Source organism: Sapajus apella, unplaced genomic scaffold (genome assembly GCF_009761245.1).
Source record: "Sapajus apella isolate SASKATOON/1434 unplaced genomic scaffold, GSC_monkey_1.0 scaffold152, whole genome shotgun sequence".
Lineage (NCBI taxonomy): Eukaryota > Metazoa > Chordata > Mammalia > Primates > Cebidae > Sapajus > Sapajus apella.
Window position 1 is genome coordinate 340,695 of NW_022437092.1, and position 24,842 is coordinate 365,536.

The 24,842-nt window shown below is 45.1% G+C and overlaps 1 protein-coding gene across 2 annotated transcripts in view; it reads right to left on the reverse strand.

Moving 5' to 3' along the window:
- Nucleotides 1-15,037: 15,037 nt before the first annotated feature.
- The window catches only part of ZNF490 (zinc finger protein 490), a 34,625-nt gene continuing 24,820 nt past the window's right edge, over nucleotides 15,038-24,842 (reverse strand). For both annotated transcript variants that reach the window (XM_032265910.1, XM_032265909.1), the window contains 3 exons: nucleotides 18,032-18,158; nucleotides 17,774-17,834; nucleotides 15,038-16,615 (listed from right to left, as the gene is read on the reverse strand). In XM_032265910.1, coding sequence (XP_032121801.1) covers nucleotides 15,376-16,615; nucleotides 17,774-17,834; nucleotides 18,032-18,158 — 1,428 coding nt within the window. In that variant the 3' untranslated portion in view covers nucleotides 15,038-15,375. The remainder of the gene's footprint in view (nucleotides 16,616-17,773; nucleotides 17,835-18,031; nucleotides 18,159-24,842) is intronic.

Genomic DNA, 24,842 nt, shown 5'->3' on the forward strand with positions numbered 1-24,842 from the left:
GGAATGACAGACTCCGTGTCCAGTGGAGCCATTCCCTGGCCTCGGAGCAGGAGACGCACCCAGGCCATAGTGGAAACAGGAGGGAGGAGGGGGCTTGATATCCTCCAGGGGTCAGGTTTTGGGATGACTCTACTGCCAGCATTACCAAGGCTTTATCATATCATATGTACCCAGTCTACTCATTTTCAGGTGAGAAAATTAAAACGCCAACAAAGAAAATTATTAAATGCATAGGAAAAACTGGAGTTTTTATGACAACAATCATCTGTAAAGAAATCAAGAGAAGTAAAGCAAACATTTGAACTAGCTCAGACAAGCAGCCTGCTTCACCCGCAGTTCACAAGGAAAACTCACAATCATAAGGTTCAAAATATTCCCAAACGCCTGTAATCCCAGCTCTTTGGGAGGCCAAGGTGGGTGGATTGCTTAAGGTCAGGAGTTGAAGACCAGCCTGGCCAACATGGTGAAACCACGTCTCTACTAAAATACAAAAATTAGCCGGGGTGGTGGGAGACGCCTGTAATCCCAGCAACTCGGGAGGCTGAGGCAGGAGAATCACTTGAACCCGGGAGGCGGAGGTTGCAGTGAACTGAGATCACGGCGCTGCACTCCAGCCTCGGCGACAGAGCGAGACTCAGGAAAAAAAAAAAATTCCCAAGCTTCGAAGCCAGGCTTTAGCTGCAGAAATGGAATCTCAGAGTGGATCAGAAGCTGGTGATGAGACAGAGACACTTAAGAATTCAACTCTGGGAGCTCAAGGTGCCCTTCAGTCCCCTCCTGACAGTGTGGAAACACTCTTTCCTTCAAAACCTTCATTTATTTGTACCAGTAGGAAATTCTCACCTGGAGTCATTGTAAGATTGTGACCTAAGTAAACGTCATGTTGCTAAACCTTTTCTCCAGGGGACAACGCAAACAACTCTTTTACTGAGCCCGACCTTCACAGATTTTCTTCATGTATGCAGATTACAGCCTGACGCCAGCGACCCCATGAATGCCAAAACCAAAAACGCTAACCAGAAAATGGCCCCAGGCGCCAGAGGTGCAAAAAAGACAGAACCCTCCGCCCCCACCCAACCACAACTGCACATGGGTCTCCTGCTTTTCACAGCTCTGCAGCTTCTCAGAATCCACATTCCTGGCCAGGTGCGGTGGCTCGTGCCTGCAATCCCAGCACTTCGGGAGGCTGAGGCGGGGGGAGAGGGGATCACGAGGTCAGGAGTTCGGGACCATTCTGGCTAACTGGAGGAAAACCCGTCTATACTAAAAAATACAAAAACTTAGCCGAGCGCTGAGGCAAGAGAATTGCTGGAACCCAGGAGGCAGAGGTTGCAGTGAGCCAAGATCGAGTCACTGCACTCTACCCTGGGCGACAGACTGTGACTCTGTCTCAAAAACAAAAAGATAAAATCAATAAAAATAAAAATTAAATAATTAAAAAAAAAAAAAAAAGAATCTTGGCCGGGCGTGGTGGTTCACACCTGTAATCCAAGCACTTTGGAGGCCAAGGTGGGCAGATCACCTGAGGTGACCAGCCTGACCAACATGGTGAAACCCCGTCTTTATTTAAAAAAAAAAAAAAAAAAAAAGAATCTGCACTCCCTCTGGAGTGGTTCTGATCTGGAGGCCACCTGCAAGGAAGGGCAGCCTGCCCGAGAAGCACCTTTCCCTCCCTTTGCAGGCTCCAGAGTGGCCTCAGGCTCTGCTGCCCACTGCAGGTTATTCACCTGCCTCTCACCAACACTAATCACTTAAATAAGACAAAAAGACCTTCAATCCCGTTTGTTTGTTTGTTTGTTTGAGAAACCAGCAGAGATCCTGCTTTCCTTCTGTGGTGATGTTTAAACTGAAACACAAAAAATTCTAAAATACTTTATATGGATTTTAAAATAAATCCATGGCAGTGGCTCACGCCTGTAATCCCAGCACTTTGGGATAACGAGGTCAGGAGTTTGACACCAGCCTGACCAACATGGAGAAACCCCATCTCTTTTAATAATACAAAAATTAGCCAGGCGTGGTGGCACATGCCTGTAATCCCAGCTACTCAGGAGCCTGAGGTAGGAGAATCACTTGAACCTGGGAGGCGGAGGTTGCAGTGAGCCGAGATCATGCCACTGTACTCCAGCCTGGGTGACAGAGTAAGACTCTGTCTCACACACACACAATAAATAAATAAATAAAATAAAACTGGCAAGTAATTATTCCTTTGAGAAAACAAAGATATCAGCCATGATATTATAATTTATACATTGGTTTCCATCCATGGTTCCTGACTCATAACTCCCATAGTCCTTGTTACAGTAAGCAGAATCTCTCTCTGAGCTTCTCCTGTCCGCCTTTCACCTGCTTACTGCAGAACTCTAATCTGATTGTGGGCCATGAGTCTCTCATTCCAAAGAGGGTCCTGTCCATACCCTGGGGATAGACATGCTACACAGAGGCCAAAATAATCTGGACAGGGGCTGGACACAGTGGTTCACATCTGTAATCCCAGCACTTTGGGAGGCTGAAGAGGATCACCTGAGCCCAAGAATTCAAGACCAGCCTGGGAAAGATGGCGAGACACCATCTCTATTAAAAATGAATGAAAAGAAAAAAAATTGTTTTAAGATGGAGTCTTGCTCTGTCGGTCAGGCTGGAGTGCAGTGGCGAGATCTCAAGTTGCTCAGTGCAACTTCCAATTCCTGGGGTTCAAGCGATTCTCCTGCCTCAGCCTCCTGAGCAGCTGAGATTACAAACTTGCGCCACCACGCCCAGCTAATTTTTGTATTTTTAGTAGAGACGGCCTTTCACCTATTGGCCTGGCTGGTCTTGAACTCCTGACCTCAAGGGATCCACTCACCTTGACCTCCCAAGGTGACTGGATTACAGGCAACAGCCATCATGATCAGCCTAAAATTTTTTTTCCTTTTTTTTTTAAATTTAAGACAGAGTGAGACCCTCTGTATTTGTATCTTTGTATACTAAAAATACAAAAAATCAGCCAGACATGGTGGCATGCACCTGTAATCCCAGCTACTCAGGAGGCTGAGGCAAGAGAATCACCTGAACCCAGAAGGTAGAGGTTGCAGTGAGCCGAGATCATACCATTACATTCTAGCCTGGGCAACAAGAGCGAAATTCCATCTCAAAAAAAAAAAAAAAAGAAGAAGAGACACCAGGCTGGGTGCAGTGGCACAGCACCTGTAGTAGTCCCAGCTACATGGGAGGCTGAGGCTGCAGGATCCGTTGAGCCCAAGAGTTTGAGGTTGCTATGAGCTGACTGTGCCACAGCACTCCAGCCTGCATGACTGAGCGAGACCCTGTCTCAATAATAATAGGCTGGGTGTGGTGGCTCACACCTGTAATCCCAGCACTTTGGGAGGCTTCGGTGGGCAGATCACCTGAGGTCAGGAGTTTGAGACCGGTCTGGACAAAATGGCAAAGCCCCATCTCTACTAAAAATACAAATATTAGCCGGACATGGTGGCCGGTGCCTGTAATCCCAGCTACAGGCTGAGGCAGGAGGCTGAGGCAGAAGAATTGCTTGAACCAGGAGGCAGAGGTTGCAGTGAGCCGAGATCATGCTACTGCACTCCATCCTGGGCAACAGAGCAAGACTCTGTCTCATTTTACCAGGCTGTAGTGCAGCAGCACGATCTCAGCTCACTGCAACCTCTGCCTCCCGGGTTCAAGCGATTCCCCTGCCTCAGCCTCCCAAGTAGCTGGGACTACAGGTGCGTGCCACCACATCCTGCTAGTTTTTTGTGTTTCTTTAGTAGAGACATGGTTTCACCATGTTGGCCAGGATGGTCTCAATCTCCTGAACCACCTTGGCCTCCCAAAGTGCTGGGATTACAGGCATAAACTACCATGCCTGGCAATTATAATTTTGTTTATTTCTTTAAAAAATTTTTTTTTGTTTAACACACCAGAGACCGGCTGGGTGTGGTGGCTCACGCCTGTAATCCTAGCACTTTGGGAGGCCAAGGTGGGCAGATCACCTGAGGTCAGGAGTTTGAGACCAGCCTGGCCGACATGGTGAAACCCCATCTCTTAAAAAAAAAAAAAAAAAAAAAGACACCAGAGACCTATCTTTCTCTCTCTCTTTCTGTCACCCACACGGCCTCTCCCCAACTCCAGGACACAGCCAGAAAGTAGCCATCTTTGAGCCAGGAAGAAAGCCCTCACCAAGAACAGAATCTGCTGTCATTTTGACCTTGGACTTCCTGGTGTCAAGAATCATGAGAAATAAATGTCTGTTGTTTAAGCCACCTAGTCTATTGTATTTTGTTATAGTGGCTCAAGCAGAGTAAAAGACAAAAATGGCAAGGAAGTTAAACTCATCCCACTAGAGGTTTGTCATGGAGGGAACAGAGTATTGGGCTTAAGCCTGAGCTTTGGAGATGGAAAGAACTGAGTTCACACCTAGGCTGGGAACCTTGGACAAGTCCCTTGAGTTCTCTGAACTTCAGCAGCCCCTTCGTAAAACAAAGATAATAAAGCTGTTGTGAATGCACCTTGAAACTGCAAGACACATGTCTAAGCACCAGGTAGGCCCTCAATAAACAGAGGTAGTGCATTCTTGTTATTAATTATTAATGTTTTTCTAGTTGTTCATGCTAATGATACAGTGGGACAGGCAGAACTGGGTCTTCAAGGCTGCAGGTGCCAGACTTGGGAGGTTGGACTTGCGCTTGAGAGCACTAGGGAGCCATGGGAGGTGTGTGAGCAGGGGAGAGACAGGGAAATAAATGTCTCTTTGGAGCTATGAACTGAAGTTTGGGAGACCAATGAGAAAACTTTGACATGTACCCAGGTAAGTGTCTAGACAGCATGCATATGAGTTAGTGTAGGTTAAGTGGGCAAAGCTGGATCCTAGTGCCTGCCCTGTACTCCACTTTTTTTTTTTTTTTTTTTTTTTTTTTGAGAATGAGTTTCTCTCTGGTTGCCCAGGCTGGAGTGCAATAATATAATCGCCACTCACTGCAACCTCCGCCTCCCGGCTTCAAGCGATTCTCGTGCCTCAGTGTCCCGAGTAGCTGGGATTCCAGGTATGCGCCACCACGCCTGGCTAATTGTTTGTATTTTTAGTAGAGATGGGGTTTCACTACGTTGGCCAGGCTTATCTCGAACTCCTGACCTCGTGCTCCATCCGCCTAAGCCTCCCAAAGTGCTAGGATTACAGGCATGAGACACCGCGCCTCACCACTGCTTTGGTTTTAAGATAGTAGGGACACCCTTTATTAGGGGCCTGTGAACCCCAAGCATGGAAATAAAGAAAAATCCTGAGTTTGTTTAAAGGAAATTCTAGGCACCTAGTGGAGCCCTAAGAAGCAAATAAATAACTTTGTTAAATAAGAAGGTAATGGACCTAAAACAATAGCTCAGGAAGTTAGAGGCCCAGAAATGTTTCCTTTCCCTGTATAAACTAAGGATAACATCTTAACATATGTCCCTGAGTTGTCTTTCAGAGGCTTGGAACCCCACTGAGGACCCCCACTGAGCAGGTCCATTCACCGGCAAAGACTCTTACATAAGGAGAAAGTGAAGGCTAAACTTGACCTTTGTTCTGTTTCTTCTTTAAGGGCTTAAAAAAAGTCACTCCTGTAACCAGTTAGTTTTCTACTGACCCCATTTTTCTTTTCCTTTCTTTTTTTTTTTTTGAGACGGGGCTTCACCATGTTGGTCAGGCTGGTCTTAAACTCCCGACCTCAGGTGATCCACCTGCCTCAGCCTCCGAAAGTGCTGGGATTACAGGTGTGAGCCACCCTGCCTGACCATTTTCTTTTCTTTTCTTTTCTTTTCTTTTCTTTGAGTCAGAGTCTCACTCTGTCCCCAGGCTGGAATGCAGTGGCACTATCTCGGCTCACTGCAAACTCTGCTTCCTGGGTCCAAATGATTCTCTTGCCTCAGCCTCACAAGCAGCTGGGACTACAGGCGCACACCACCACGCCCAGTTAATTTTTTGTAGTTTTAGTAGACAGGGTTTCACTGTGCTAGCCAGGATCGTCTCGATTTCCTGACTTCATGATCCACCCGCCTTGGCCTCCCAAAGTGCTGGGATTATAAGCATGAACCACCTCGCCCTGCCCTTTTTAAAAAAATCTTAATGCCCTAATTTTTCTAAGAGACAAAGTCTTGCTATGCTGCCTAGGCTGGACTTAAAATCTTGGCCTCAAGTGATCCTCTCACCTAGGCCTCCCAAAGTGCTGGCATTACAGGCATGAGCCCCTGCAGGTAGCTTAATTTTTTTTTTTTTTTTTTCATGAGACGGAGATTTATTCTTGTTGCCCAGGCTGGAGTGTGATGGCGCGATCTCAACTCACTGCAACCTCCACCTCCTGGGTTCAAGGGTTCTTCTGCCTCAGCCTCTCGAATAGCTGGGATTACAGGGTGAGCCACTGCGCACGGCCTAGCTTAAATGTTTAAATGAAGCTTCTGTCTTCCTTAACCAATTACAAATATGATCTTCGAATCTACCTATCACCTATGAGCCCCCGCCTCAGGATATCCCATCCTTTTAAGCTTATACCACTGTGAAACCTCCGTGTATTGATTTATGATTTTGCCTGTAGCCTCTGCTTTCCTGAAATTTACCCTGCCTTTTCCGTGTGTGTGTGTATGTGTGTGTGGTGTGTGTATGTTTCCTGCTGTCTTTACAATACTCTTTTTTTTTCAGTCTTAAGGTTATACCTGAATACAGTACTCTTGCCATTAAAAACTCTAACCTGTGGCCAGGTGTGGTGGCTCACACCTGTAATCCTAGAACTTTGGGAGGCTGAGGTGGGCAGATCACCTGAGGTCCAGAGTTCAAGATCAGCCTGGCCAACATGACGAAATCCCTGTCTCTACTAAAAATACAAGAAAATTAGCCGGATGTGGTGGCACAAGCCTGTAATCCTAGCTACTTAGGAGGCTGAGGCAGGATAATCACTTGAACCCAGAAGGCAGAGGTTGCAGTGAGCTGAGATCACGCCATTGTACTCCAGCCTGTATGACAGAGCAAGACTCTCTCTCTCGAAAAAAAAAAAAAAAAAGAACTCTTACCTCCAAGCTATTGGGAGTTAGAGTCTTAAGCATGAGCCAGTCCGGGCATGGTGATTCATGTCTGTAATCCCAGCAATTTATGAGCTTGAGGCTGGTGGATCACTTGAGCTCAAAAGTTCAAGACCAGCTTGGGCAATATGGGGAAACCCCATCTCTACTTAAAATACAAAAATTGGCTGGGTGTGGTGGCACGTGCCTGTGGTCCCAGCTACTCAGGAGGTCAAGGTGGGAGGATCACATGAGCCTGGGAGGCAGAGATTGAAGTAGGCCGAGATCTTGCCACTGGACTAAACCATGGGGAACAGTGAGTCCCTGTCCCTTAAAAAATTAAGTGGGTTCTTCCTGGATCTTATCCATTAAAAAAAAAGAAGGAAAAAAAAAATAAGTGGGCTTTTTTTTTTGTATTTATTTTCGTGTTTTTTTTTAAATGGGGTGTCATTCTGTCACCCAGGCTGGGGTGCAGTGGTGCAATCACAGAAACGAGGTCTAGCAACTGGGTGTGGTGGCTCACGCCTGTAATCTCAACACTTCGGGAGGCCAAAGCAGAGGGATAACCTGAGGTCAGGAGTTCGAGACCAGCCTAACCAACCTGGCGAAACCCTGTCTCTACTAAAAATACAAAAATTAGCCAGGCATGGTGGCACACACCTATAATCCTAGGTACTCAGGAAGCTGAGGCAGGAGAATTGCTTGAACCAAGGAGGCAGAGGTTGCAGTGAGCCGAGATTGTGCTATTGCACTCCAACCTGGGCGACAAAGTGAAACTCTGTCTCAAAAAAAATTAAGTAAATAAATAAATAGAATAAATGGGGTCTAGCTATGCTGATCAGGCTGGTCCCAAGTTCTTGGGATCAAGCAGTGCTCTCACCTTGAGTCCTAAAGCACTGGGATTACAGGCATGAGCTACTATGCCTGGCCTCATGTTGAAATCTGATCTCCAAAGTGGCTGTCCAGGTGGCAGGTGTTTGGGTAAAAAGGCAACTCCGTCATAATAGATTAATGCCTTCCTGTCATTGCTTTCGCAGGAATGATTCCCACAAGAGTGGGTTATTAAAGAATCTGTCTTCCAGCTAGGTATGGTGGCTCACACCTATAATCCCAGCACTTTTGGAGGCATGTGGATCACCTGAGGTCAGGAGTTCAAACCAGCCTGACCAACATGGAAAAACTCAGTCTCTACTAAAAATACAAAAATTAGCCAGGCGTGGTGGTGCATGCCTGTAATCCCAGCTACTTGGGAGGCTGAGACAGGAGAATCACTTGAACCTGGGAGGTGGAGGTTGTGGTGAGCCGAGATGGAGCCATTGCACTCCAGCCTGGGCAACAAGAGCGAAACTCCATCTCAGAAAAAAAAAAAAGAGTCTGTCTTCCTTGATGTCCTCTTACTTGCTGTCTCACCATGTGATCTCTGCACATGCTGGCTTCTCTTCTACTTTCCGCCACAAGTATAAGCAGGTGAAACCCTCACCAGACACAGTTGTCCACTCTTGGACTTTTCGGTCACCAGAATCGCGAGTCAAATAACCTTTGTTCTTAAATTACCTCAGGCATTCTACCACAGCAACACCAAATGGACTAAGAAAAAAAAAAACAGGCCAGGTATGGTGGCTGACACCTGCAATCCCAGCACTCTGGGAGGCCAAGGCAGGCAGATCACTTAAGGGCAGGAGTTCGAGACCAGCCTGGCCAACATGGCAAAACCCCATCTCTACTAAAAATACAAAAGCAAAACAAAGTTAGCCAGGTGTCCTGGTGCACACCTGTGGTCCCAGCTACTACAGAGGCGGAGGCAGGAGAATTGTATAAACCCAGGAAGTGCCAGTTGCAATGAGCCGAGATTGCACCACTGCATTCCAGCCTGGGCGAGAGCGAGACTCAAAAAAAGAATGTTCCACAGTACCACAGATATCTATTTATTTGTTCTTTTTAAAGTTTCTTTTAGCAATGTCTTGTAGTTTTCAGTTTATATGTTTTGCCTTTTTGGTTAACACTATTCTGAAGTATTTTGTTCTTTCTTGTGCTATTTTAAATGTTATTGCTTTCATAATTTCCTTTTTTTTTGAGACGGAGTTTCACTCTTCTCACCCAGGCTGGAGTGCAATGGCGCAATCTTGACTCACTGCCACCTCCGCCCCAGGGTTCAAGTGATTCTCCTGCCTCAGCCTTCTAAGTAGCTGGGATTATAGGTGCACACCACCAAGCCCAGCTAATTTTTTGTATTTTTAGTAGAGATGGGGTTTCACCATGTTGGCCAGGTTGGTCTCGAATGCCAGACCTCAGGTGATCTGCCCGCCTCAGCCTCCCAAAGTGCTGAGATTACAGGCATGAGCCACTGCACCGGGCCCATAATTTCCTTTTCGGATTGGCCATTGTTAAACAAAAATTTTTAACAACATTCTGATTGGCCATTATTAAAAAAATGGGAGGCTGTTGTTTTGGTCTGAGCTCCTGTACTAGGCCCAAAAGACAAGATCAAACCAAAATGCAATCACTTATGCTAAATGCTACATATTCAAAATTGTTTTAAGGGAGCAGATAGATCCAAAACAAACCAATTTTTGCTGAAAACAGGAGATTCTATTCAATGTGAGCCAGTGTAATAAGTTGTGAGCCACCACACTCAGCCTGAACAATATTCTACTAACCAGAGAGCACAAAGCCTTTCATGAGGGATCGACCCTATGACTTAAAACACCTCCCACCAGGCCTAAAACCACTACACTGGACAAATTTCAATGAACTATAGAGAAGACAAATCACATGGAAACCATAGCAGGAGTTTCCTGCATGAAAATAGATGCTTTACCTAGTTTAGGGACACTGGGATTTACTCATGTTCGAATGAATACCTTTGTTGAGCTACAGAAATGCTGCGGGGTGGCCAGGTACAAGGGTTTATGCCTGTAATCCCAGCACTTTAGGAGGCCGAGGCAGGTGGATCACAAGGTGAGGAGTTTGAGACCAGCCTGACCAACATGGAGAAACCCCGTTTCTACTAAAAATACAAAAAATTAACCAGGCCTGGTGGCACATGCCTGTAATCCCAGCTACTTAGGAGGCTGGGGCAGGAGAATTGCTTGAACCTGGGAGGTGCAGGTTGCGGTGAGCTGAGATCATGTCATTGCACTCCAGCCTGGGCAACAAGAGTGAAACTCATCTCAAAAAAAAAAAAAAAAAAAAAAAAAAAAAAAAAAAAAAAAAAAAAAAACAAAACAGAAATGCCATGGGTTTGTCCCTTACAACCCAGAGAGAGGATCAGGGTCTGTGTTGAGATGGAGGCATGGGTGGCGGCAGCAGCAGAGGTACTTAAAGGTCCAGCTGAGTGTGAGCTTCAGGACACTCTCTAATGATAGCTTCCCCACCTTCTCTATTTTTTTTTTTTTTTTTTTGGTGATAGGATCTTGCTCCATTGCCCAGGCTGAAAAGCAGTGGGGCAATCTTAGCTCACTGCAACCTCTTCCCTCGCAAGTTCAAGTGATTCTCCTATTCCAGCCTCCTGAGTAGCTGGAGTTACAGGTGTGCACCACCACATACAGGCTAATTTTTGTATTTTTCATAGAGACAGGGTTTCACCATGTTGGCCAGGCTGGTCTCGAACTCCTAACCTCAGGTGATCCACTCGCCTCGGCCTCCCGAAGTGCTGAGATTACAGGTGTGAACCACCACACCCAGCCTTCTTTGTCATTTTTCTTTTTTTTGAGATGCAGTTTCGCTCTTGTTGCCCAGGCTGGAGTACAATGGCACCATCCCAGCTCACTGCAACCTCTGCCTCCTGGGTTCAAGTGATTCTCGTGCTTCAGCTTCCCAAGTAGGTAGGGTTACAGGCATGCACCACCATGCCCAGCTAATTTTGCATTTTTAGTAGAGATGGGCTTTCACCATGTTGGTCAGGCTGGTCTCGAACTCCTGACCTCAAGTGATCCACCTGCCTCCGCCTTCCAAAGTGCTGGGATTACAGGTGTGAGCCACCACCCCCGGCCTTCTTTCTCATTTTCAAATGATTGCTCTTTCAGGAATGACCACCAATGGGAGTCCCAATATGCACAAGATAAAAGTCTCACCACCAGCCCCCACCACCAGATCTGTAAGACAAGGCCAACGCCTAGCATCAGTTCCAGCTTCATTCTACATAGAAAGGCAAAGTGAAAATGCCTAGCCCTAGACCACTTTAAAGAGGGCCCAAATCCCATACTACTGCTTCTAAATGCCAGACTTTTATAGAAACTGCCAGCTTTGGTTGGCTAAGTCTGGGACAGAAGTTTGTTAGGTCTCAACAACGGAACACAGAGCAGCAAGCAGCAGCAGCTCAAAGAGCATGCTGCTCACCAGGTAGCAGAGCAGGTTAGCACCTGACAGCAAGGGAAGGCTGACCCATGGCATGGTGACCAACATCTAGACATCCTGCTGATAATGCCAACTGTTACGGTTGCTTGAAAAGGTGTGGTTCGGATGTTGACACTGATGGCTATGTGGTGCACATACACACTGACAATATGAAAAGGCTTACTGCAAAAATGAGGTCTCAAGGAGAACATGCCAGGGCTCTCCAGCAAGTGTGGCACGGCATGAAAGCAAGGAAGATGGCATTCCTGTCCCTTGTAAGTACTGATGCAAAAATCTTGAAATAAATGCCAGCGAACCATATAAAGCAACATATTCAAAAGATTATGCAACATTACCAAGTAAGATTTATCCCTGGAATGTAAGGGTGGTTCACAACATGGAAATAGAACCATGGAATACACATTAGCAAACGATGGAAAAACGAGTATTGATTGATGCAAAAAACCTTCTGACATAATTCAACATCCATTTATGATAAAAACCCACAATAACCTAGGAATAGACTGCTACAAGAAATACGTGAAAAAGTCAACAAATCTTTGGTGGTGTAACACTGTTTTTAATATCTAATATCAGAAGCAAGGATGTTTGCTCTCACCAGCTCCATTTGATGTTAAGGGTGATGCTCCCTGGGAAATCAGGAAAGAAAATACAAGCAATCTGGCTGGACGTGGTGGCTCACCTGTAATCCCAGGACTTTGGGAGGCTGAAGTGGGTGGATTACAGGAGACTGAGAACATCCTGGCCACCATGGTAAAACCCCATGGCTACTAAAAATACAAAAATTAGCTGGGTGTGGTGGCGCATGCCTGTAATCCCAGCTACTCGGGAGGCTGAGGCAGTAAAATCGCTTGAACCCAGGAAGCAGAGATTTCAGTGAGCCAAGATTGAGCCATTGCACTCCAGCCTGGTGACAGAGCAAAACTCCATCTCAAAAAATAATAACAATAATAATAATAGTAGTAAGGCCAGGCACAGTGGCTCACACCTGTAATCCCAGCACTTTGGGAGACCAAAGCAGGCGGGTTACCTGAGGTCAGGAGTTTGAGACCAGCCTGACCAACATGGAGAAAACCCGTCTCTACCAAAAACACAAAAATTAGCCAGGTGTGGTGGTAGGCGCCTGTAATCTCAGCTACTCAGGAAGCTGAGGCATGAGAAATGCTTGAATCCAGGAGGCAGAGGTTGCAGTGAGCTGAGATTGTGCCACTGCACTCCAGCCTGGGTGACAAGAGAAAGACTCTGCCTCAAAAAAAAAAAAAATACCCAAAGCATTCCATATTTAGAAATACATATACACACATATCCCTATATATAAATATACAAAAATCCCATTTTGTCACTATCCATACAGGGAGAGAGACACAAACTCACAAACCCATAGATGTCTCTCTGCTTCCAGAGACAGACAGCCCCCAGGTGTTCTGATCTCTTCTCCAGGTTTCTCTGGCTCCTCAGGAGTAACTACCACAGTGCATTACAGATTCTTGCTTGCTTTCTTGTCTTCCAGAATGCCAGGAACAAGGGAACAGCTAATTAGCACAGAGATATTAGCACAGCACAGCTTTGTTGACTATTGGAGGGCATTACATAGAGGAAAATACTTACTGAATATCAGGACTCAGACACATACACAAATGGGTTTTACACAAACCTCATCATAGACTCACATATACTTGTCCTTCAAAAAATGAAATGTTCTCATTTTCATTCCACTAAGAGATACCCATTAGTGCCCCCCAGACCTATCATAAGAGATGGCTCCTTGAGCCCATTCTGATAGTGAAGGAATTTCAAACTTCCTGAGCTCCCGCAGTACAAAAGCACAACATGGCAGCTGAGCTCCCGCATCTCTACAAAAGCACAACATGGCGGCCCAAGAATGTGAAAAGAAGGACCTGAAATGGGTTGAGTAATAATGTTCCAACCCCTCAAACTACCATAAATGTTCCTGGTGAGAGGAGCAAAGGTGTGTATCTCATGGCTCAGCCACCAGGTCTTCCAACGCAGCTCTACAGTAGCCATCACTTCCACTGAGGCCTCATCTGCCAGCAAACCTTCCTCAGCCTCTGGACTCTCGTATCTTGGTTTTGGATGCTGCCATGTGACCCATCATCCATCCCTGCTGTTGAGGGAGGGTAGAGACCAGAGGCCTAGGGAGTTCCAACCACAGGTCTCCAAGCGACAGACAGATCACTTCTGGGACCCAGGGAGACCATAAGTTGTTACAAGTGTGGATGGTGACCTGGTTTCCCTCAATGCTGCCACTTCCCTTCTAGAACATACTGACTTGCTCTCTACGAAAGAGGGGGACTGACCCCAACAAGGGACAGACCTGACACCTATCATGCCATGCCTGTGCAATTCAGAGAAGGGAGAAAACTTTGGTAGCTCCAGGAAGCAGTTTACTGGGAGTCAAGTTCACCTTGCCTTGTGACGTGAAGCAAGGCAGTTTCATGGCCTGTGAACCCTGACACCAGCACCTCCCACACACAACAGAGTTGGAGCACTGCAGGGCATGTCCTTTTCCAAAAAGAGCCAGGTGCTAGTCTTAGTAGGAGGCTATGAAACCAGTCCTGTAGCAGCATGCATGTAGCATGCACTGAGGTGAGAAGGCTGGAGCATCATCAGTGCATATGCCGCTGAATTATCTCAGGGTAGAATGTGCCAGAAAACAGGGTAAGCAACTTAAGAAAGGTAAGAATTTTGAGTGTCCTCCAGCTAAGACATGGCAGAGTATGTCTGTGTGACTCCACTAGCAGTTTCGAGATTATTCTGACTGTGGTGGTTGGTACAGGGCTGAAAATTACGGGACAGTGCATGCTGTGTGGTCAAGGGGCATGTGTCCCATGACACAGGTTCTGCTTCTGCAGCCCTGGCACCTCAGAGCCATCTGGGGTTGCCACAGAGAAATTTGGATGTGAATATTTAAACATGTTTTCCAGCAAATATCCAAAGTGTAGGTTTGAGATGGGAAACAAAGCTGGAGATGACCTCAAAACAGTCCTGGAATAATACAATGCCGATCACGCCTGTGAATTAGGATGTCCACAGGCAGATCCCACTTGGGGAGGATTGCAGGATGCACCTTTGTCTTAGAAGCAGAGCATTCCCACAGTCTGACCCCAGGACACTGATGAAAACTTAAAGGCAGATTCTGGGAGTCTTATCATTTCTATCCAGTCGCATCTGAGCCAAGGGCAGGCGCTGCCCTAGAAGGTGTTTCCTAACTTCAGACTTGGTGCCACAAAAGGCCTGCTGGGGCCCAAGTCCTTCTTCCCCATTCCTTTAATTCTTCCTAAGAAGGATCTCAACAATGGTTTCACATGTAATTGAAGAGGTTCCCATACTGCTTACATTTAGAGGCATGGTAGCTCACGCCTGCAATCTCAGCACTTTGGGAGGCCGAGGTGGGTGGATCATTTGACGTGGTTGGATCATCAGCCTGACCAACACAGTGAAACCCTTTCTCTACCAAAAATACAAAATTAGCTGGGCATGATGGTACATGTCTGCAAACCCAGCTACTCAAGAGGCTGAGGCAGAATTGCTTGGACACGGGCGGTGGAGGTTGTGGCGAGCAGAGATCATGCCACTGCACTCTAGCCTAGGCAACAAGAGTGAAACTCCATCTCAAAAAACAAAACAAAAACCTGGGATGAAGAATTTCTCACATTTTTTATAGTTTCTCTCCAGTATATATTCTCAGGTGTCTTCAAAAGATTATGTGAAGTGAAGGCTTTCTCACACTCCTTACACTCTTAGGGTTTCTGTCCATGGAGTCCATTGATATATTTGCAATCCTACAGGAGAGTGGAAGTTCCTCCCACATTTGTAAAATATTTCATTGCCACATGAGTCATGTCTTCAAAGTAAATCAGGACAACTGAAGGCTTCACCACAGTGTTTACATTCCTGGACTTTCTCTCAAGCTTAAGTACTCTCATACATTCACAAGTAACTAATACAACTGACCGCATTACAACGTTGCTTACATTCTTAGGGCTTCCCTCTAGTATGAGTCCTTTCATGCACGTGCAAAGACTTTGAATAGCTGAAGGCTTTACCACATTGTCTACACTGAAAGGGTCTTTCTCCGGTATGAATTCTTTTGTGTACTTTCAGGGAATTTAAACAAGTGAAAGCTTTGCCACACTGCTTACACTCACATGGTTTCACCCCGGTGTGACTTCTTTCATGCCTGCGAAGGTGACTGAAGTAAATGAAGACTCGACCACACTGTTTGCATTCATAGGGTTTCTCTCTAGTATGCGTTCTTTCATGAATTCGAAAGTGAGTGGAATAAAGAAAGGCTTTACCACATTCTTTACATTCATAAGTTTTCTCTCCAGTGTGAACTCTTTCATGCAATTGAAGGTAACTTGAAGAATTGAAGGCTTTACCACACTGTTTACATTCGTAGGGTTTTTCTCCAAAATGAGTTCTTTCATGCACTTCACAGGAACTAGAAGACCTGAAGGCTTCCCCACATTTCTTACATGTATAAGGTTGAACTCCAGTGTGGGTTTTCACGTGTTTTCGAAGGCTTGAGTGAGAAAAGAAGGCTCTTCCACATTCCCTACATACGAAGGGTTTCTCTCCAGTATGAGTTTTCTCATGACTTCGTAAGTATGTGGGACAACTGAAGGCTTTCCCACATTGCTTACATTCATAAGGTTTCTCTCCAGTGTGAGTCCTTTCATGGGTTAGAAAAGGCTGGTAATATATAAAGGCTTTTCCACACTGTTTACATTTGTAGGGTTTCTCTCCAGTATGATTTTTTTCATGGCGCCGAAGAGCAGTAAGATATCTGAATGCCTTCCCACACTCCTTACATTCGTAGGGTGTCTCTCCAGTATGAATTCTTATATGATTTCGAAAGGAAAAGAGAAATGCGAAGGCTTTCCCACATTCCTTACATTCATAGGGTTTCTCTCCAGTGTGAATTCTTTCATGGGTTCGAATACTGGAGCTGCGAGTGAAGGTTTTCCCACATTCTTTACATTTATGCGGCTTCTCTTCAAATTCATGATACTCATTTGGTTTCTGTTCATTGTGAGACCTCATGTGCCTATTAAGGGAGACTTGATGCATGAAGACTTCCCCACACACACTACAGTCACATGGTTTTAATCCAGTAGGAGTTTCCAGGTTAAGATTCAGATCAGGAATCTGGCTAGTGCTTTTTCCACACTGACGATCTTCTTTATTTTCACAGAGTGTTTCAACCATAGCATCTCTGTAAAAAATGAGTATCATATTATTAATAGTTTTGTATTAATGATCTTATATTTATTACCAAGTACCAGAATTACATTTTAAATATTTTCAGAGACACTGTATGTTATTTGCCTTGTCTGAATTGATTGAAAGCTAATACACTGAATACTCTAGAACAGGCTGTGACCATAGCTATTATCAAAATGGTCAGGATTTTTTTTTTTTGAGATGGAATTTTGCTCTTGTTGCTCAGGCTGGACTGCAGTGATGTGATATTGGCTCACTGTAACCTCGACCTCCCAGGTTCAAGCGATTCTACTGCCTCAGCCTCCCAAGTAGCTGAGCATGTGCCACTATGCCCAGCTAATTTTGTTTGTTTTTTTTTTTAGTGAGACAGGTTTACTCCATGTTGGGTCCGGTTAAGTTCTGAGCCACTGCCCTCAGATAATCTGCCCGCCTCAGCCTCCCAAAGTATTGGGATTTCAGGGTGGAGCCCCCCCCCTTTACCCGGGAATTTTTTTTTTTTTTTTTTTGAGAGAGTCTCACTCTGTCACCAGGGGCGCCAGGCTGGAGTGCAGTGGCACAATCTCGGCTCACTGCAAGCTCTGCCTCCCGGGTTCAAGCAATTCTCCTGCCTCAGCCTCCTGAGTAGCTGGGACTACAGGCGCACGCCACCACGCCCAGCTAATTTGTATTTTTAGTAGAGACGGGGTTTCACCATGTTGGCCAGGATGGTCTTGATCTCTTGACGTCGTGATCCACCTGCCTCGGCCTCCCAAAGTGCTGGGATTACAGGCGTGAGCCACCTCACTCAGCCCTGGCCAGGATTTTTAAATACTGTTTCATAGTGATTTCTCTTCATACCCTGAACATCTATGACTTTTTTTTTTTTTTTTTTTTTTTGGTAGAGACAGATTCTCACTATGTTGACCAGGCTGGTCTTGAATTCCTGGCCTCAAGCAATTCTCCACCCTTCACCTCCCAATGGCTGGGATTAGAGTCATTAGCCACCCAGCCTAGCCCATGACAGTTTCCATGAAACATTTTTAGTAAAAATTTTCTAAGAATGAATAAATTTGCAGCTGTGCTTATTGTTTTGCTTGCTTGGCTTTTGAAATTTATGAAATACTAAGATTCTCTCATGGGCTATATAATTACTCTGGTGAATGCAACTTACCTTAGATTTCTTCCCTGGTTTTTGTGGTCATCTTCAATATCCTGGTCTTTCCATTTTTCCCCTAAAATACAGACCCAAAAAACTCACTATAAATTATTAGAAATTACAGAAAATTGTAACAATCTAAGGTCCATAATTAGCTATGACCTTGTCTGGTTTACTGACTGAAGTATTCCCTTCCCACATTTTAAATCTTGGAAAACAGTTGTGCAAGAAACACTTGTTCTAAACTAAGTCAAGAAATGATGTCACCCTTACCTATACAGGCCAGGTTCTTGAAGGTTGCCCGCATCACATCTCTGTAGATATTCCTCTGGCCAGGATCCAGCAAAGCCCACTCCTCCAGGGTGAAGTTCACAGCCACATCCTCAAGGGAGATGGAGTCCTAAAACATCCCCCATGTGTGTATAGGAGGATGGGTGAGATTAGCAGTAGTGAGGTTCCATACTCAGAATTCCTGAGAAATTCCATATAATCCTGTGGTCTCGGTTTAGTGGTATGAGTTGGTTGTCAGAACTCTGACTCTTACCACACTCTGTTCCTCATAAATTTAACACTACCATGAACACACAGAAATTATTTCTATATTTTAACTGTGATCACATGAAGCCTTATTATTTAAATGCAGATCCAAGACCACCTTGGAGATATGGGAGAAATGTTATACAAATGAAACAAATTTGAAGACCATCAATTCCTTGTGAGAAAAATTCTTTCATTTTCTACCTTATTACACACCATATCACTCAGCATTTCATGAAACTTGGGGTCAAATCTGGATGAGATTTTAATAAACGAATACGCCTTTTAGACTATAAGCTGCACATCTCCCATTGAGGATAAAAAACTATAAGCTTTCTCTTTTCTTTTCTTTTCTTTTTTTTTTTTTTTTTCTGAGACAGCCTCACTCTGTTGTCCAGGCTGGAGTGCAGTGGCGAATTTCTGCTCACTGCAACTTCTGCCTCCTGGATTCAAGTGATTCTCCTCCCTCAGCCTCCTGAGTAGCTGGGATTACAGGGCAAGCCGCCACGCCCAACTAATCTTTGTATTTTTAGTAGAGATGGAGTTTCACCATACTGGTCAGGCTGGTCTTGAGCTCCTGACCTCATGATCTGCCCACCTCAGTTTCCCAAAGTGCTGGGATTACAGGCATGAGCCACCATGCCCGGCCAGCTTTTTCTTTCCCAAAGTGCTGGGATTACAGGCATGAGCCACCAAGCCCAGCCAGCTTTTTCTTTTTCTCAAAGAACATGAGAGATCAGGGCCAGGTGCAGTGGTGCACACCTGTAATCCCAGCACTTTGGGAGGCCAAGGTGGGCGGATCATGAGGTCAGGAGATCGAGACCATCCTGGCCAACATGATGAAACCCCGTCTCTACTAAAAATGCAAAAATTGGCTGGGCATGGTGGCATGCATCTGTATTCCCAGTTACTTGGGAGGCTGAGGCAGGAGAACTGCTTGAACCTCGGAGGTAGAGGTTGCAGTGAGTCGAGATCACGCCACTGCACTCCAGCCTGGCAACAGAGCAAGACTCTGTCTCAAAAAAAATAAAAATAAAAAAGGGTGAACATGAGAGATCAGGAAGTCTGTGGAAAGCCAGATGACTGAATGAAAATATTCCTTTGCACAAGTATTAATTTCAACATTTTTGTGTCATATTTATCACAGGTTCAGTTTTTCCTTTCTCTGTCTCATTTCATGAGTCTAGGAGGTTACTGGAAAGAAAGCATGGCAACTTGAACCTCTACAAAACCCCTAAACTCATGAAAGGGTTTATTACTCACATGCTCGAGATCTCAGGGAAAGCTGCATAGGCGCACGAGCACTTATGAAACGATTGAGAGAGCAAGAAATGGAGTCTGGCTGGGGATTTGTACTGACATTAGGGAGTGGGCTAAAGCAAATAGGCAGAGGCTGATGTGAACTGGCAGTCTTGCCAGCACCAAATGAGAGTGACCCAGGCTTTCCTCCTACCACATCCGTATGTGGGATACACAGTGGAAACTGAGGAATGAGGTCTTAAAGCTGTGAGCATCAAAGGCCAGGCTCAGTGGCTCACATCCATCATCCCAGCACTTTGGGAGGCTAAGGCGGGTGGATTACTTGAGTTCAGGAGTTCAGAAGGTTCAAGCACTCAACCTCCAGCCCTTTTTCTCTCCCCTGAGTTTAGGGGCTAGTGCTGTTGAAAGATCAAGGCTGGGTGTCTTTCTGGATATCAATCCCCACCCTAAAGTTAGGTAGCAGTTCCACTAGTCACTTCTTTACAACAAAAGAGGCTCCTATTACCCTTATCACTCATGAAATTCCAAGAGATTTAGGAACTCTGTACCAGGAACCTCACACAAAGACCACATGTCTTTCTCATCACAGCACAGAATATCATGGCTCAGGGACACAGGCTCACCAGAAGACAGATGATTCATAGAATTATATCATGTTTCCACTCCAGCCACTGGTTAAAGTGTGTCATTCAGGTTTCGGTTTTTTGTTGTTGTTGTTTTGAGACCCAGTCTCCCTCTGTCATCCAAGCTGGAGTGCACTGACACAATCTTGACTCACTGCAACCTCCACTTTCAGGGTTCGAGGAATTCTGCCTCAGCCATCCAAGTAGCTGGGATTACAGATGCACCACTATGCCCAGCTGATGGGATTTCTCCATGTTGGCCAGGCTGGTCTTGATCCTGACCTCAAATAATCTGCCCATCTTAGCCTCCCAAAGTGCTAGGATTACACGCATGAATCAATTCGTCTGGCCTGGGTTTTTGTTTTAAAACAGTAGAAGAGGGCTGGACATAGTGGCTCATGCCTGTAATCCCAGCACTTTGGGAGGCTGAGGCAGTGGATCACTTGAGGTAAGGAGTTTGAGGCCAGCTTGGCCAACACAGTGAAACCCTGTCTTTAATAAAATACAAAAATTAGCTGGGTGTGGTGGTGTACGCCTGTAATCTCAGCTACTTGGGAGGCTGAGGGAGGAGAATCACTTAAACCGGGGAGGCAGAGGTTACAGTGAGCCAAGATGGCACTACTGCACTTCAGCCTGGGCGACAGAGTGAGAATCCATCTCAAAAAAATAAAATAAAATACAACAGTAGAATACAATGAAAGAATATTCCACTGTTTCTTTCTGCATGTTTTACAACTGAAGAAATCTCTAGAGAACCCCAAAAATGACAGAACACAGAAAACCGGGGACACCAAATGTAATTTTATCTTCTGACACCTACAGCTACTAACAATAGTACACAGCGTAAAATCAACAGGATAAACCTAAATCCTCGCATTTAAAGCCTATTTACTTCAGTTCCTTTTCAACACCATGCCCAGATTTCAACAAAAAATTACAAGATACATTAAAAGACTTAGATAGTTTGGCTGGGCACAGTGGCTCATGCCTGTAATCACTTTGGGAGGCCGAGTCTGGCAGATCACCTGAAGCCAGGAGATAGAGACCATCCTGGCTAAAATGGTGAAACCCCGTTTCTACTAAAAGTACAAAAAATTAGCCAAGTATGGTGGCACATGTCTGTAACCCCAGCTACTCGAGAGGCTGATGCAGGAGAATCACTTGAACCCAGGAGGCAGAAGTTGCAGAGAGCCAAGATTACACCACTGCACTCCAGTCTGAGCAAAAGAGCAAGACACCGTCTCAAAAAGAAGAGACTGAGACAGTTTGAAGAGAGAGTTAAGGCACCAGAAACAGACTGAGATATAAAAGAGATGCTGAAATTTATCAGACCAGAAATTTATTTACATTATTTTTTTTTTTTAATTTTTTGAGATGGAGTCTTACTCTGTTGCCTAGGCTGGATTACGGTGAGACAATCTCAGCTCACTGATACTGTCATAGTGGGGAAAAAAAAGAATATCTAATACATGTCGTCTACAAGAAATCCAATTGTTTTAACTTTTGTGTTTTAGAGACAGGGTCATGCTCTGTTACCCAGGCTGGAGTGCAGTTGTGGGATGATAGATGACTCTAACCTCAAATTCCAGGGCTCAAAGGACTCTCTCACCTCAGCCTCTGTGTAGCTGGGACTACAGGTGCACATTACCAGCCCTGGATAATTTTGTTGTTTTTTTATATAGAGACGGGGTCTCTCTATGTTGCCCAGACTTGTCTCAAACTCCTGGCCTCAAGCAATCCTCCTGCCTCAGCTTCCCAAAGTGCTGGGATTACAGGTGTGAGCCACCATGGCTAGGCCAATAAATCCACTTTAAATATGTCACAAGTATATATTAAAAATAAAGGAACAGAGAAAGAGATACAATGCTAACCCTAATTTTTTTTTTTTTCTTGAAAACAGAGTTTTGCTCTGTCACCCAGGCTGGAGTGCAATGGCAAGATCTCAGCTCACTGCAACCTCTGCCTCCGGGGTTCGAGCGATTCCTCCTACCTCGGCCTCCCGAGTAGCTGGGATTACAGGTGCATGCCACCACGTCTGGCTAATTTTTGTATTTTTAGTAGAGACGGGGTTTCACCATGTTGGCCAGGATGGTCTCTATCTCTTGACATTGTGATCCACCTGCCTCAGCCTCCCAAAGTGCTGGGATTACAGGCATGAGCCACCATGCCTGGCCAACACTACTTTTTTTTTTTTTTTTTTTTTTGAGACGGAGTTTCACTCATGTTACCCAGGCTGGAGTGCAATGGCGCGATCTCGGCTCACCGCAACCTCCGCCTCCTGGGTTCAGGCAATTCTCCTGCCTCAGCCTCCTGAGTAGCTGGGATTACAGGCACGCGCCACCATGCCCAGCTAATTTTTTTGTATTTTTAGTAGAGACGGGGTTTCACCATGTTGACCAGGATGGTCTCGATCTCTTGACCTCATGATCCACCCACCTTGGCCTCCCAAAGTGCTGGGATTACAGGCTTGAGCCACCGCGCCCAGCCAACACTACTTTTTTAAAAACTGGCACAGCCAGCTGGGTGCGGTGGCTCACACCTGTAATCCCTGCCAAGGTGGGATGACCTGAGGTCAAGAGTTCGAGGTCAGCCTGGCCAATATGATGAAACCCCATCTCTACTAAAGATTCAAAAAATTAGCCAGGCATGGTGGCATGTGCCTATAATCCCAGCTACTCAGGAGGCTGAGGCAGGATAATCGCTTGAACCCGGGAGGCAGAGGTTGCAGTGAGCCGAGATGGCACCACTGCACTCCAGCCTGGGCAACAAGAGCAACACTCCATCTCCAAAAAAAAAAAAAAAAAAAAAAAAGCTGGCACAGCCTTATTAATTTTAGAAAAAGCTGACTTCATAGCATGAAAATACAGTGATAGAAGGGCATTACATACTGATAAAGGGGTCAATTCACCAAGAGAAGTCAATCCTTACTATGTACATACATAACCACAGAGTGGCAAAATGCATGAGGTGAAAACTAATACAACTGCAGGAAGAAATACATGAATGTACTGGTACAGCTGTGTATTTCAATAACCACCATCATTAATTTAGAGATCCAGCAGGCAGAAAATCAGGAAGCATATAGTTAAATTGAACAGCACCATCAAAGAAGTGGACTTAACTAAAAACCAGAATACTTCATTCAGTAACAGCAGAATACACATTCTTTTCAAATTCGCATGGAATATTCACCAAGATATCTTACATTCTGGTAAATAAAATACTTCCTAGCAAATTTAAAAGACAAGAAATATGGCCAGGTACGGTGGCTCATGCCTGTAATCCCAGCACTTTGGGAGCCCGAGGCAGGCAGATCACCTGAGGTCGGGAGTTCAAGACCAGCCTGACCAACATGGAGAACCCCATCTCTACTAAAAAAAAAAAAAAAAAAAAAAAAAGACAAGAATACAAAACGTGTTCTCAGATCCAGAATCACTAACGGAAAGCTTACAAACTCATAAATACTTGGAGATTAAATACTGAACTTCTAAATAATGCATGGATGAGAAAAGTCTCAAGAGATACTAAAAATTACTTTGAATTAAATAAAAACAGACTTATCAAAATGTGCCGAACGTAGCAAAAGGAGTGCTTGGGCTGAAATTTATACTACTCAACACATATTACCACTAAAGAATAATCTGTAATCAATAATCTCAGTGTCTACCTTACACAACTAAAAATGGAAGAGCAAAATAAACAATAGAATAAATGAAAGCATTTGTTAGAAATTAACAGAGAAAGGCCCGTAGTGGCTCATGCCTGTAGTCTCAGCACCTTAGGAGGTTGAGGCAGGTGGATCACCTGAGGTCAGGAGTGTTAGACCAGCTTGGCCAACATGGTAAAACCCCATCTCTACTAAAGATACAAAAAAAAAAAAAATTAGCTGGGCATGGTTGCGGGCACCCGTAATCCCAGCTACTCAGGAGGCTGAGGCAGGAGAACTGCTTGAACCCAGGATGCGGAGGTTGCAGCAAGCCAAGATGCGTTATTGCACTGGGCGACAGGGTGAGATTCCTCTCAAAAAAATAAATAGAGGCCGGGCGCGGTGGCTCACACCTGTCATCCCAGCACTTTGGGAGGCCGAGGTAGGTGGATCACAAGGTCAGGAGTTTGAGACCAGCCTGACCAACATCGTGAAACCCTGTCTCTACTAAAAATACAAAAATTAGCAGGGCATGGTAGCATGCACCTGTAGTCCCAGCTAATCAGGAGGCTGAGGCAGGAGAATTGCTTGAACCCAAGAGGCGGAGGTTGCAGTGAGCCAAGATCATGCCACTGTACTCCAACCTGGGAAACAGAGTGAGACTTCATCTCGAAAGAAAATAAATAAATAAATAGAGAAAAGTAAACAAACCCAAAAGGTGGTCACATGAAAATACCCATAAAACTGACAAATGTCTCCTCAAGCTAACAAAGAACAAAAATAGAAAGATTATTAATATGACAAATGAATAGGGGAAAATGAAAAAGCATTTTACAAAATTCAACATCTATTTATGATAGCAAACTAGGAATAGAGGGGGGAATTTCTTCTTCTTTCTCTTTTTTTTTTTTTTTTTTTTAGACTGGTCTAGCTATGTTGCCCAGGCTGGAGTATATTGGCTATTCAGAGGTGCTGTCATGGTGCTACAGCTTCAAATGGTGGGCTCCAGCAATCTCCT